General features: G+C 29.8%; 1 protein-coding gene and 1 pseudogene across 1 annotated transcript; one reads left to right on the top strand and one right to left on the bottom strand.

Annotated features, from left to right (window-relative positions):
• Positions 1-5,723: 5,723 nt before the first annotated feature.
• Positions 5,724-7,623, bottom strand: LOC114376361 (annotated as a pseudogene).
• LOC114376656 (steroid 5-alpha-reductase DET2-like) lies at positions 7,619-8,709 on the top strand. Its single transcript, XM_028334864.1, has one exon. It carries the CDS (start codon positions 7,785-7,787, stop codon positions 8,574-8,576), a length of 792 nt encoding a protein of 263 aa, XP_028190665.1. The 5' UTR covers positions 7,619-7,784; the 3' UTR covers positions 8,577-8,709.
• The last annotated feature ends 4,432 nt before the right edge of the window (positions 8,710-13,141 follow it).

Genomic DNA, 13,141 nt, shown 5'->3' with positions numbered 1-13,141 from the left:
GTTTTATTTTAAACTTCTACATTTGAAGTTACAAAATCACTGGTCGGTGTTTAATGATGGGATCAAATTATTATTGTTGGTTAAATTAATTATTTTTATTTCCCACTAGAAAGTGGCATTTTTAACGCACAAAAAAAAAAATTACTGTACCCAAAGCCAAAACATAGAGTGGAGACAAATAGACAATAATATCATACTCCCTCGAGAAATGCAATATCTAGCGCGTATAACTTTAATATCAAATTCTTGTTTTTGGTATAAATAATATCAAATTCTTGTTTTCAATTTAACAACAAAACAATCTCCATTTTTTCAAAATTAATTTACTAATAAAGTCGAGTCGCAGAACATGCGAAGTGGGGGACCTCCCACAATCATCAGAATTGCTACCATAAAAATTCGTGAACTTTTGTTGTCAATTGTAATTTGCAAGAAAGAAATATCCAATGCATCATTACTTGCCCAAAAACAACTTTAATCACATTTTTCTATATAAAAAAGGAAAAGGAGCATCATTGGTTATTTAAAAATTAGAAAAAAATTAAAATGATAAAAAAATAACCAAAACACTTTCACTATGAATATTTTTATAGTGAACGCATCAATTCAACTAATGCTTCGACAGTTTGCATAATATTATTTATCTGTTTTACCGTTTATGTTAAAAATTGTATAAGCGCGCGTCTTTATTTTTACTTTTAAGTTTAAATTAAAGTGTGTTTATATTAGCGACTTGTGTGTGATTACTATCTCATATCAAATGGAGTATTTAATATATTTTAATTTGGCAACTAAACTTTCCAAGTGTTCAAACATTTTACAAGATAAGCAGCAAAATTTTAATTTTAAAACCTAAGAGTTAGTTGAGTCGTGAAAACAAATAATTGTGTATTTATAATTTGGTTTCAAGCAGTAATCTGTGTTGAAGATTTCATATTTATATCGGATTATATACTAATATGAAGTTTTCTGCATGGTGCGTTATTTATCTTTTGAATCAAAGTGACAGGTAAAATTATTCTTTAATATTGCTAAATGTATGCATAAATGAGTTAATAAGAAATTATTTGAACTTATCGAATTAAAATCTAACTATAATTACATAAAAATTTGATAAGAAGAATTTTAATGTCGATCATAATTACACACAACTGAATTTAAATAATAGTAATAAAAAATAATCATTCTTTAACTATATAGAATGTGTTCTAGATACTCATCTACTCTTTCTAATTTGACCGAAAAAACAGCGTTTTAGGTATTTGTGTGGCTGTTGACACGTTAAACCGTAGCCAATGCCGGTACGTTGTCATAATTGTAACGTGTTTTCATTACATAATATGCACGCCGTCTCAAATCCTTCAAAACGTTACATCCTTTCTTCTTTTCTATATTATTATTTCATTTATTTATCCTCCTCTTTCAAAACGTTACATGATTTCTTCTTTTCTATATTTTTAATTCACATTGGCATTCTATTCGCCAACCTTGTTTGCAATATTCACTCTTGCCATTCACATGAATGATTGTGATTTGTGACACAAGACGTGCGTAGTAGTCAGCACATGTTCATATGCAATATTCTCCACAAGTGACGTGACACCGTTGCCAAACGCGTTCCATTCTGTTTGTGTTTGTGTGCCACAATTTTCTGTTAATTTATTTCCATTTTAAATCATGTCCATTATTTTCTACCTGTGCAGTTGATTAAATAAAAAATTGTGTAAGATCGAAGGAGACATTCTCCAATATGATAGCCTCAGTTTCAGACTTAAGAGGTTTAGGCACTCTGATTTTCTTCTTCACATTGCTGCAACTCTGATGCTTCTTATTCCTATGTAATACTAATAGGTATGTATACTTTTTAGGTGTCCAAAGGCAAAGTATATATAACCAAAGAAAAAAAAGACGCAAAGATATATTATAGACTATAATAGGTGGTTTTCTTGGTGAAATATAGTAGGTGCTTTAAAGTAATACTACAAGTTATGTTTGATTTGAATTATCTGAATTGAGTGAAATAAGTTCAATTTATTGGCTGGATGTTTGCTTAAATTTCAATCCCTTTCATTTAAATTCCAAATTTATTTTCTCTCTCGTATAAGTCAACTGTCAAATTAAATGTATAATATAATTGTATCTATATAATTCTAACAATGTAAAATTTATTAAATGAGAACCAAAATTAATATGATTGAAATATATAATATATTTTATAAAATAATATTGTCTGTTTAGTTTTGATGATATTTATGATCATTCATATTTTAAAATTTTATTAAGATTATTGTTGTTAAATATGTTATTAGTATATTATTTACAAAAGACTAAACTATGAAGTAAAAATCTAAAATTGCTAACATATTGAGATGCATTCATGATAAATATATTGAAGAATAATTACAAGAATAATCTGAAGCATTAGTTTGACAATGTCATATGATAAATGATTTAATAAAATATGAGAAAAAATAAAATTATTTTTAAAAAAATTTAGAAACAAAATTAAATCCAAAAAAATAAAAAAATATTTAATCTTATGTTTATTATAAACATTTTAAAAATATACATATTAATAATGATTAAAATAAGGATGACAATGGAGCATTACCCGTTGTTCTTTATTATTGTTTCCTAACATTGTCTTCATCCCCGTCCTTCATTCTCGATGACAATAATAAATAAATATAAAAGAGAGAAATGAATATTGATAATAATAGTAGTTACCATAGATACTTACACAATGTGATTGATACTTTGTAGAACTTATTTAATGAAAACCAAAACTAACATAATTGAAATATATAATATATTTTATAAAATAACATTGTCTATCTAGCTTCGATGATATCCATGTTTTAAAATTTGATAAACAATGAAATACATATTTTATTTTATTGTTGTTAGATATGTTATTAGTATATTATTTACAAAAGATTAAACTATGAAGTAAAAATCTAAAACTGACATATTGTAATTGTAACTGTGTATAACTTGTTTAATGAGAACCAAAACTAATATGATTAAAATATATAATATATTTTGTAAAATAATACCGTCTATTTAGCTTGGATGATATTCATGTTTTAAAATTTTATAAACAATGAAATATATATTTTATTATTTTATTGAGGTTAATAGATACATTGTTAATATATTATTTACAAAAGAATGAACTATGAAGTAAAAATCTAAATCAGCTAACATATTGAAATACATTCATGATAAATATATTGAAAAACAATTGCAAGACTAATTTGAAGCATTAGCTCAACAATGTCATGTGATAAATAATTTAAAAATGGAACACCACAAGGTTGTATGTTATTCATTACCGTTGTTCCCTAAATATATTGGAGAACAATTGCAAGACTAAGTTGGAGCATCAACTTAGCAATGTCATTTTATGATAAATGATTTAATAAAAACATGAGAACAAATTAAAGTATCTTTTTTAAAATTTATAAAACAAAATTAAACCTAAAAAATAAAAAATTAAGAAAGTATTAAATTTTATTTATATATAATTATATATATATATATATATATATATATATATATATATATATTATGGTTAAGATAAGCATGACAATGAAGTATCATGAGATAATATGTTATTGGTTATTTTTGTTCTCTAATATCGTCTTCCTTCCCATCCATATTGTCCACCATGATAATAAGCAAATATAGAAGAGAGAAAATGAATATTAATAACAATGATACTTACCATAAATACTTACATAGATTTTTTGAATTTTTAAATACTTACCATAGATCTTGGAAAACTTCCTTAAAATGAACGATAGGAAAATTGATATATACAAACCAAATATCAAAATGACATTATTTTCATATAAAAAATACACTTATATTTCAATTTCTTTTATAAAAAATATTGTTTATTATCATAAGAATCAAACTTAGGTGTTAAGGAGTTTATAACAATTAACACACATTATTTAACTAACTTGTTTAAATTCATTGATGTTGAGTTTAAGTATAGTCAATAATATAAAATTTTAAATACCTTTTATAATAGGAATAGATGTTAAAATAATAAAATAATATTGAATTTAATATTATACTTAAATTTTATCTTTTTTATTTATTAAACCATCTTGTAATAATTATATATTATTTATTTTAAAAAGGTTACTAAATTAATTTTATTTTTATCTACTTTTGTTATTTTTTTTAACCATAAATCTCATATTCTTATTTGCATACATCCACTTCATTTTTTTTTAATTACATACAACTATTCTATTAAGTACATCTATATGATATGACCAATATTATATACTATTTATGTTTTTCATTTTATCTTTTTTTTTTTGCATTTATTCATTATAAAAATTGATTTGATAAATAAAATTAAAGAATAGATGAAATAGGTTAATTTATTTGATCAAGAATATATTAAATAAGATAATATATTTTTTAATCAATTTAAATATGATTTTTTTTTCAAATTATAGTTTCTTTTGTACACAAATACACATTTTTTGTTATAAAAAATAAAAGAGAATAGTTTGTTCTGTTACTTGTTCATGTGCGCAAGGAAGAAGTAGTTACATTACATATCATTTCTCCTATAACATGCACAACATGCCTCTCGCAAACCAAGACCCTATCTGGTGGCTTTTCTTTAAGATTAGAGTAACTTTTCGTGAAGTGTCATACCAAATTAGGACCCTATCTGTTAGAAGACAATCTGAATGAGTTTTTTCATTAAGTGTTAACATAACTAATATTATATATTATTCATGTTTTTTCACGTCCAGAAAGGAAAAGGAAATGCTGTTTCTCCTTCTAAACCTAAACTCTCTCATATCATTGCATTTCCCAACCTTGTTCCTCATTCCTCTTGGTAAAGAAGCCCATGGTTCCCTGTATTTTCAAGGTACATTGGTATAGATGGTGTTCCTCCCTCCCTTATTAGTCTTAGTTTCTTTTGCTTGTGTATTGTATTTAAAAAAGAGTAATTATATTTATATATTTTACTTTTTTATCTCCATTTTTTCATTCCATCTTTTTACTTTCTTTTTCCCCCTCTATCTTTTTTTTCTTTTCACTCGTACACTTCAAATGGGTGTAGGTTCACATTTCCATTTTAAAAAGACCATCTATAAGTTGTATTATTTTTGTTTTATATGCTCCTATATTATAAATATGAATTCTCATTTTTTATAATGAGTATTTTTAGAAATCATTCCTTATGTTATCCAAGGTATTCAAATATTTTTAAGGGTAAATAACACAAATTTCTCTTGAAGTTTTGTAAAACTACATAAACCTTCCCATATTATTTTACATTCACACTAACCTTCCCTTCCTTTAGGGGAGCTTGATGTAATAGTTTCCAAACAATCAAGGAGCAATCAAGGAGCTGGGTGTATATTTTAAAGAAAACTAAGGAGGTGCCAGTACAGCAACAATTAAGGATGAGATTTTAATTTTTTGAGGGCTATTCACATGTACATGGACGTTTTCAATTTTTTGAGTCCCATAAACAATAGCTAATAAGATTTTTTTAAGCACTTTACTAAGAGTAAACTATGATTATACTAAGAGTCTACATACCCAGTGATGGAAAAAATAGAAAGAAACAAAGAAATGTTAAATCACAAAATTGTGGATTTAGGATTCCAGATTTTATGTAATTGGGTGTTGTTAATTTATAGTAATAATTTACTAACATACTACGAAAAAACAACTAAATATATATTAGCAAATTCTTATTTTATATTATATCTTTCTTGAGCGTTTTTTACAACTCAGAATGTCAAAATGTCACACCTCTACTGCCCTTCTATTTATTTACATTGGAAATTGTGAATCTGGTGGTTGTCTTAGATAAGAAATGAGAATAGACCCGAAACTTATACAGAACTTATACATATGAGTAAGTTCTAATTTGGTATTACCATATACCAACAAATAAGAATCTAAGTAACAGATCACAAAGACTAGAAGTTCTAATTTGGTCCAGAAAGCTCGTTAGGCTTAACAGGTATCATAGCTCTGGTTCAGGCTGTACAGTAGTTTGTGACCGAGAACACTACTTTACAAGTGTGGTGGTCAAATCATCCTGCATAGATCAAAGAAATGATTACATTTGTATTTTGGTAGTTCACCAATGCCTAGTACACTATGCTTCTCCTCTCGCAAGGAACATCACATGGCTTTCTTATTAGTTTCCTTTTCCCATGGGCAGGAGATTGTACACAAATGACACAAGACCATATTGACTAGTGTTTCAATGTTGGTTTGTATGAAAAATCTCTTCACAATTAAACATATTAGGATAAGTTCTTGGTTGGGTGTTGACTAGTTAGGTAAATGGAGATGAGGTGCTTATGTCATAATAGGGTGGGTGAGAGCCAGTTTAGGTAAATAGAGTAAATGGTTTATAATAAGTTGTTCCCACAATTGAAGAGAAAACAAATAAAAAGAAATTCCACATGCCAAAAACTTGTTTAGCTCGATTGGCTAAGGTTTAAATTGTGTTTTTGATATATGAAATGAGCTAAAGATAGCTTATGATCATAACAAGCTATCCTAGGGAGCTATCCTAGGGAGCGTATTCAAATAAGCTATAAATTAACTCTTCTAAATGCACCCTAAATAGTAAATAGCACATCTTGATTCTCATCCTCTCAGTGATTCAGAATTTCAGATAAGCAATACCTATCATTGCATTATAATGGCCAATGGGGGAAAAGAAAACTCTCATTACTGGAGAGACTAGGGAAGAAGAAGATGATGTGGTTAAACTCATACCATATACCTGCAAAGCATCTTGTTGGGGTGAAGACGACAACACAGTGGAAAGAAGCTCAATGCTATTTCCTCGCAACATCAAAGGCTTCCTTGGTCTGTTCAGACCTAAAACTAAAACATGGGAAGTATTTGTTGCAAAATTAATTTTGGTTAAAGTTCGATTCCTGATATGATTTATGCTTCAATGTTTTTATTCTAAGAAAAACTTTATCAAATGCAAAAACAACCTAAAGTTACCTCAGCTTAAAATACATTCAGAATCATCAATTTCACAGAGTAGAAAGTTGTCTCAATTGATTAAAAAACAAAATAAAAGGAGAGAGGGGGAGTGGGAAAAAGAACCTTGTAAGTTTCCTCGTAGACAGGGAGATAGCGCAACTCGCCGGTGGACTCAGCCCAGGCTTCGATCATCATGAGGGCCTTGTTGCGGTTGTTGACGACGGTCTGAGGGTCATCGATGAGCCTGACCATCTCGTCGAGAACACGCTCGGCGGCGACTTCGGAGAAGGCCTTCTCGCAGTTCTTGACAAGGGTTTCGAGGAGGACAAGGGCGAGGTACTGAACCCTAGGGCTCTTGAGGACGATCCTCTTCTTGATTCCGCGGACGAGTTCGACGCTACTGAGCTTGTCGGCGTTGATGAGATCGCAGAGATCGAGATTTAGGGCCCAGTCGGGCTCGTCCAGGGCCTCGGAAGTAGCGTCCTCCACAAGCTTGTCGGCCTGATTGGGCCCACCATTGAAGAAGTCCTTGACCTTGAAACTCATCGAGCTCATCTTCCTCCCCACTTCCACGCCTCCGATTTTCAGACGCTCTCCATCTTCTCTAATCTCCGTCTTTCTTTATGCAAATCCAGAGGTTTCCCAAACAACGCCCAAGGACTCCGTAAAGTCTTTTTTTTCTCTCTCTCTCACTTCCATCATTATAATTTAATATATGCTATTTTGGTCCATTACCCTCTCTCACTTCACTCTTCACTCTCATTATTCCCAACCCAACAACAATGATCCCAGAACACTACTCCGACTCATCTCTCTTCCACCACTCCCTCCTTACCCTCTTCCTAATCGCACCCCCCACCTTCCTCTCCCTCACCTTCCTCCAGGCCCCCTACGGCAAGCACCACAGGCCCGGCTGGGGGCCCAACCTCCCTCCCCCCTTAGCCTGGCTCCTCATGGAAAGCCCAACCCTCTGGCTCACCCTCCTCCTCTTCCCACTGGGCCTCCACTCCCACAACCCCAAAGCCCAAGCCCTCATCACCCCCTTCCTAATCCACTACTTCAACCGCACCATCCTCTACCCTCTCCACCTCCTCCTCACTCCTTCAAAGAAAACCCCGACGGGCTTCCCCCTCGGCGTAGCCCTAATGGCCTTCGCCTTCAACGTTCTCAATTCCTACCTCCAGGCCCGAACGGTCTCTCACTACATCAATCACTATGATGACTCGGGTTTTTTCTGGTTCCGGTTTTTGTGTGGGCTTTTGGTGTTTTTATTGGGGATGGGGATTAATGTATGGGCTGATAGGGTTTTGTTGCGGCTCAAGAGCGAGGGGAAGGGCTACGTGGTGCCGCGCGGTGGGTTGTTCGAGCTCGTGGCGTGTCCGAATTACTTTGGGGAGATTGTCGAGTGGCTGGGCTGGGCCGTGATGACTTGGTCATGGGCCGGGCTGGGCTTTTTTGTTTACACTTTTGCTAATTTGGGTCCAAGGGCCCGGGCCAACCGGAGGTGGTATTTGGAGAAGTTTGGGGAGGATTATCCCAAGGAGAGGAAGGCTGTTATTCCTTACTTGTATTGAGTTTTTTTGTAATGATTTTCTTTTATTGGATTGTATTTGGGAATGTGGGTAAAACGATGAATAATTGAATGTGGTGATGAATGATGCAATGCAGCTCAACTTGCTTAATGTGAGGTCAAGGATTTTTTTTTTCTTCTTAATTATCAATTTTTGGTTTCTAAATTATTTAAAATGCTGTTTCCAATTTTTTAAATGTTCTAATTCCTTTAATTGTTAAAATTGTCTGATTTAGGTCCTTCTGTTCAATTTATGTTTTCTTTCTATATTGTTCTGTGTTTCTTATAGCTGACTAGCTACTTCAAAGGACAAAAAATGGATTAAAAAAACTCTTGCAGTTGTTTTTCAATCTAAATTGACAAACGCTATTTTCATCAGTCTTTTATGGTGCGTTTGAGGTGGCAGTGAGGAGAGGAGGGGAAATTAAATTAAAGTTTTACTGTGAAGTGTGAACAGAAGGACCTAAATCAACTTTAATTGTCTGATTTACCCAATATATGCATTATCAATACAGAAATTGCTTCGTTTTCGTAGGTCTCAAATTTTGTTTTCACCTTTTCTACACTATCAACTCAACTCCCAAAAATAAAATTCATTATTCCATTGTTCAAATCTTATTTTTCCACAATTAATTTTTAAAATACCATTTATTCTAAAATAATTATCATTCTAGTCAATTTATCGATCAAAGAACTTCATATATATCGGTAGGAAAAACGAACTGTGGCTAGACGGTGAAGGTGGTTGGTGTTGGATGGATCACTGACGATAGATATTTTTAGTTGAGACATTATAATATTGATATAAAATATGATTACTAATTTTTCTAAAACAAAACTAACTAATCATTATATTAATATTACATCTTTCTAACAAAGTCTATTATTCAATAAAATTCACTATATTATAAAAAAAATATTAAGAGTTTATTTGTAGCATTCTTCAACAAAACCCACCCTCAATTTTTTTTATTCGAATGTCGGGTGCGTGGTATTCTGACGATTCTTCTAAACAAATGCATGCAGGCCGGACCGAAGAACTTGATGACATATATTCCATCCAGCTGCTCCATTTTCATATTTGTTTAGAATTTTTATATTTTAAACGTGGGACTTACATAAGTTCATACTTCAGAGAATGGAGTTTCATTACGTCATTTACAGATTTTATTAAACAAATTTTCTGTTTTTTTCATGTTTTGCATTATACTTTTGTAAAATTTTAAAATTGAATAGTGTATGTTGCTTTTGTCCTTTATAAACAGAAATGCTATTTTTATCAGCAGAATTTACAACTTTTTCCCTAACCACTTCGATTACTTGCTACCTTTACATTCTCTGGGTTCATTGCATAGCTTATATGTACGACAATTTGAAAGAGGAAATATTGATCTTATACGAAAATAGCACCCCAGATGGATTATTTATGATAATAAATGTTGTGAACAATGAAAACAGAAAAGAAAATAAATGTTGAGAACAATGAAAACAGAAAATAGTGAAGTTACCAATGGAAATATCTGGCTTTTATATTTACTCAGGTTTTATTTCTAATCGTGTGTGAGTGAATGTAAAAGAGGTTTTGTTGAAAAATAGAATTCTTCTTCTAATAATAATAATAATATTACTCCATCTTGTAATAATAATAATAATAATAACAATTACTTCTTCCTAATAATAACAACAAAATTTTAGTTTTAATAATATTTATGATAAATATTATATGAGAATAATGATTAAACAAAAAAAAAATTCATAAAGCATAAAAAATGTTTGAAATATATATTTTATCGAAATACTTGGATCCACAGCATAACTTAGATAAAATGGGAAGTTAAGATTCGCAATGCTTATATCTGATGACAATCAAAATACTATTATTTCCATTACAATTCATAGCTACTAAAAAAATTGATTATAGTTGAATTGTTAAATTTATTTTAAAGAAAAAAATAATAATTCATTTTACCCTTTTATTTTCTTCCTCTAAATGCTTATTATAAAATTTATCTATAACCGTATAGCCTTTAATATAATTCAAATACTGTAAGTAAAGCTATAACCGTATATCTCTCTGCTTGCTTTATTAACTGATTTCCATTTGCTGCTTCTCCATTAATCTCTATAGAAGAATTGGAAATGCCTAAATGAAGTAGTAATAACACTAATATAACATAGGCTTTTGTCAAAACCAGCAGTTTTCTTCTGAGCATATTAACAAGATCTTGGAATTCTTGACTTGAGGCCTACAAATTGATAATTAATAACCAGTTCCTAGGATTTCCCCATTTAACATCACCTATGAAGAAAAACAACTTCAGTCTATAAATCAAGATAAACTGTTACTGTTTTACAACCACTATTTATATGCAGGAAACACAAAAGACAGATGATCAATGACATAACCAATGTCTTAAGATTAATGATTTGCCAAAACAGAATTAAACGCCGGTAGTAGAAGGTCAACTTGATGAGTTAATCAGTTTTCGCTTTGAGACCATCCATGACCAAGTTTCAAAGCCATGTTTGAAATTTGAATAAAGAATGGAACATAAAACATAAATGAAGTAAAGGAAAGGAAGATGTCATTACATTAAACAAATTTTTGTGGTAGTAGGCGCATCAGCAGCACTAAATGGATCATCCAAGAGATATAGATTAGCATTCTGACAAAGAACATATGCAAGTTAAATTTTCTACTTCTCCATTCAAGTTAGCTCCTCTCACCTATTCCATGCAAGGTTTTAAATTGCATCCCAGTTTCGTCACATTCTTTGATATTGTGAGAAACTACATACAAATGCAGCTGATGTGACCCTAATAACAATTGTGATTTGTGAAGACACTCCCTTGACGTTGGGGCAAAAAAATCACAGTCGTGAACCACTTTAAAAAACCTTGATTACCTTTTATCAGTTGTATATAACAAAATTCTTCCACCTAAGCTGCTCAAATCTCCTGGTCTTTTCTATTTTACCTATATTTTATTACTTTTATTTCTTTTATTTCTTTTATTTTGATCTAATTTATTTAAGATATTAATAATAAATGATTTAATTAATTAAAATATGAGAAAAAATATTATAGACTAAAAGTGTAATTTTTTTTACACATTCATCATATCAGAAAGTTGTATGATAAGTTTGTTAACCTTTAAAATAATTATCTTAAAAAAATTTAAAGGTAGATTTATAATTAAATGACATTGTAAAACTGACGTTGTCAATGTATATAACTATTAAACTCTCCTACAATATATATTAAAAAAATATAGACAAAATTAAGGATTAGAATAAAATTACATATTTTTTAAAATAAAAGACTAAATGTCTATTTTAAAATAGGCATAATTGTAAATTTTACTCTATTTCTTATTTGTGCAGATTAGATGACCACTGACATGTTGAAAAAAATAAATAATAAAACAATGTCGTTTTACTATTAACATGATGGTAAAATAAATAAAAAATTGAATGATAAAATTTACAAACTTTTGAAAGTTGAATGGCAAAAGTCATGAAAAAAACTTTGATGATAAATTCTATAAAATTATAAAAATTGAATGATAAAATTCACAATTAAGCCTTTAAACTAAAAAAATCAAAATTACTAATAAGACAGAATATAACAAATCAAAATTATATTTAACCCTAATAAAATACAATCATTGTATCATTTTAGTTATTTATTATCCATTTTTTTTAGACTTGAAAGGAGAGACTTGTAACTCATCTTACCTAGCTTGAGTGAAATTGTTTCTCATAAAAACATTTATGATCTCAACCCGAAAAAAAATGTTTTTAATCCTTATACTTTCATCAAATCCTTGTATTTAGTCCCCAAACTTTCATATTCTAATTTAATTCTTAAACTTAAAAAAAATACTTATTTTTGGTTCTTTCTCATAGAACTTCACTAACGACGTTAACTTATGTCTAGCGTGACAAACAATGTGTTTTATTTTCTTTTCCTAAAAGAATTAATTAAAAATATGTGAGAAATTGATTATTATTTTTTAAATGAATTATCAAATATCTCCCTCAAATACATTCAACCTTAACTTTAAACGCTTCATCTCTATCTTGATTTCCACCTTCATTCCTCAATGGTTCGTGTTGCAGATACGTTCTTTCGTATTTTTATGATTTTGTTTGTTTATCAAATGTGGTTTTCAAACAAAGATGAAAGCCTCCTTTGCAGTTCACATAGAGTCATGCGCACGAAGAAAGCAATAGAGAAAGAGTGAAGTTTCTTTCTATTTTGATTGTTTAAAAATAAAACCTTTAGTTTCTATTAAATTTTTAATTCTAAATACCACCTGAAATAATACATTGTCACGTTTATAAAAAAATAATGATCACTTTGTAATTTATATGTTACGTAATAAATGCATAAATATCATATATAAGAGGAGGGATTAAAAATACGTTTTTAATAAAATAATAATTAAGTTGGATGATATAAAATTCCAGGAACTAAAAACAAGAAAAAATAAAAATATTAAGACCAAAAATATTTTTTTAAAGAAAATCATTAACTTTGATCTAAACAAACAAAAAGAAAATCAAT

Source organism: Glycine soja, chromosome 11 (assembly GCF_004193775.1).
Source record: "Glycine soja cultivar W05 chromosome 11, ASM419377v2, whole genome shotgun sequence".
NCBI lineage: Eukaryota > Viridiplantae > Streptophyta > Magnoliopsida > Fabales > Fabaceae > Glycine > Glycine soja.
This window is presented reverse-complemented; position numbering and strand designations above follow the sequence as displayed.

Excerpts from the sequence above, each read along its gene's own strand:
- LOC114376656 (XM_028334864.1), top strand. The coding sequence starts at position 7,785 with ATGATCCCAGAACACTACTCCGACTCATCTCTCTTCCACCACTCCCTC.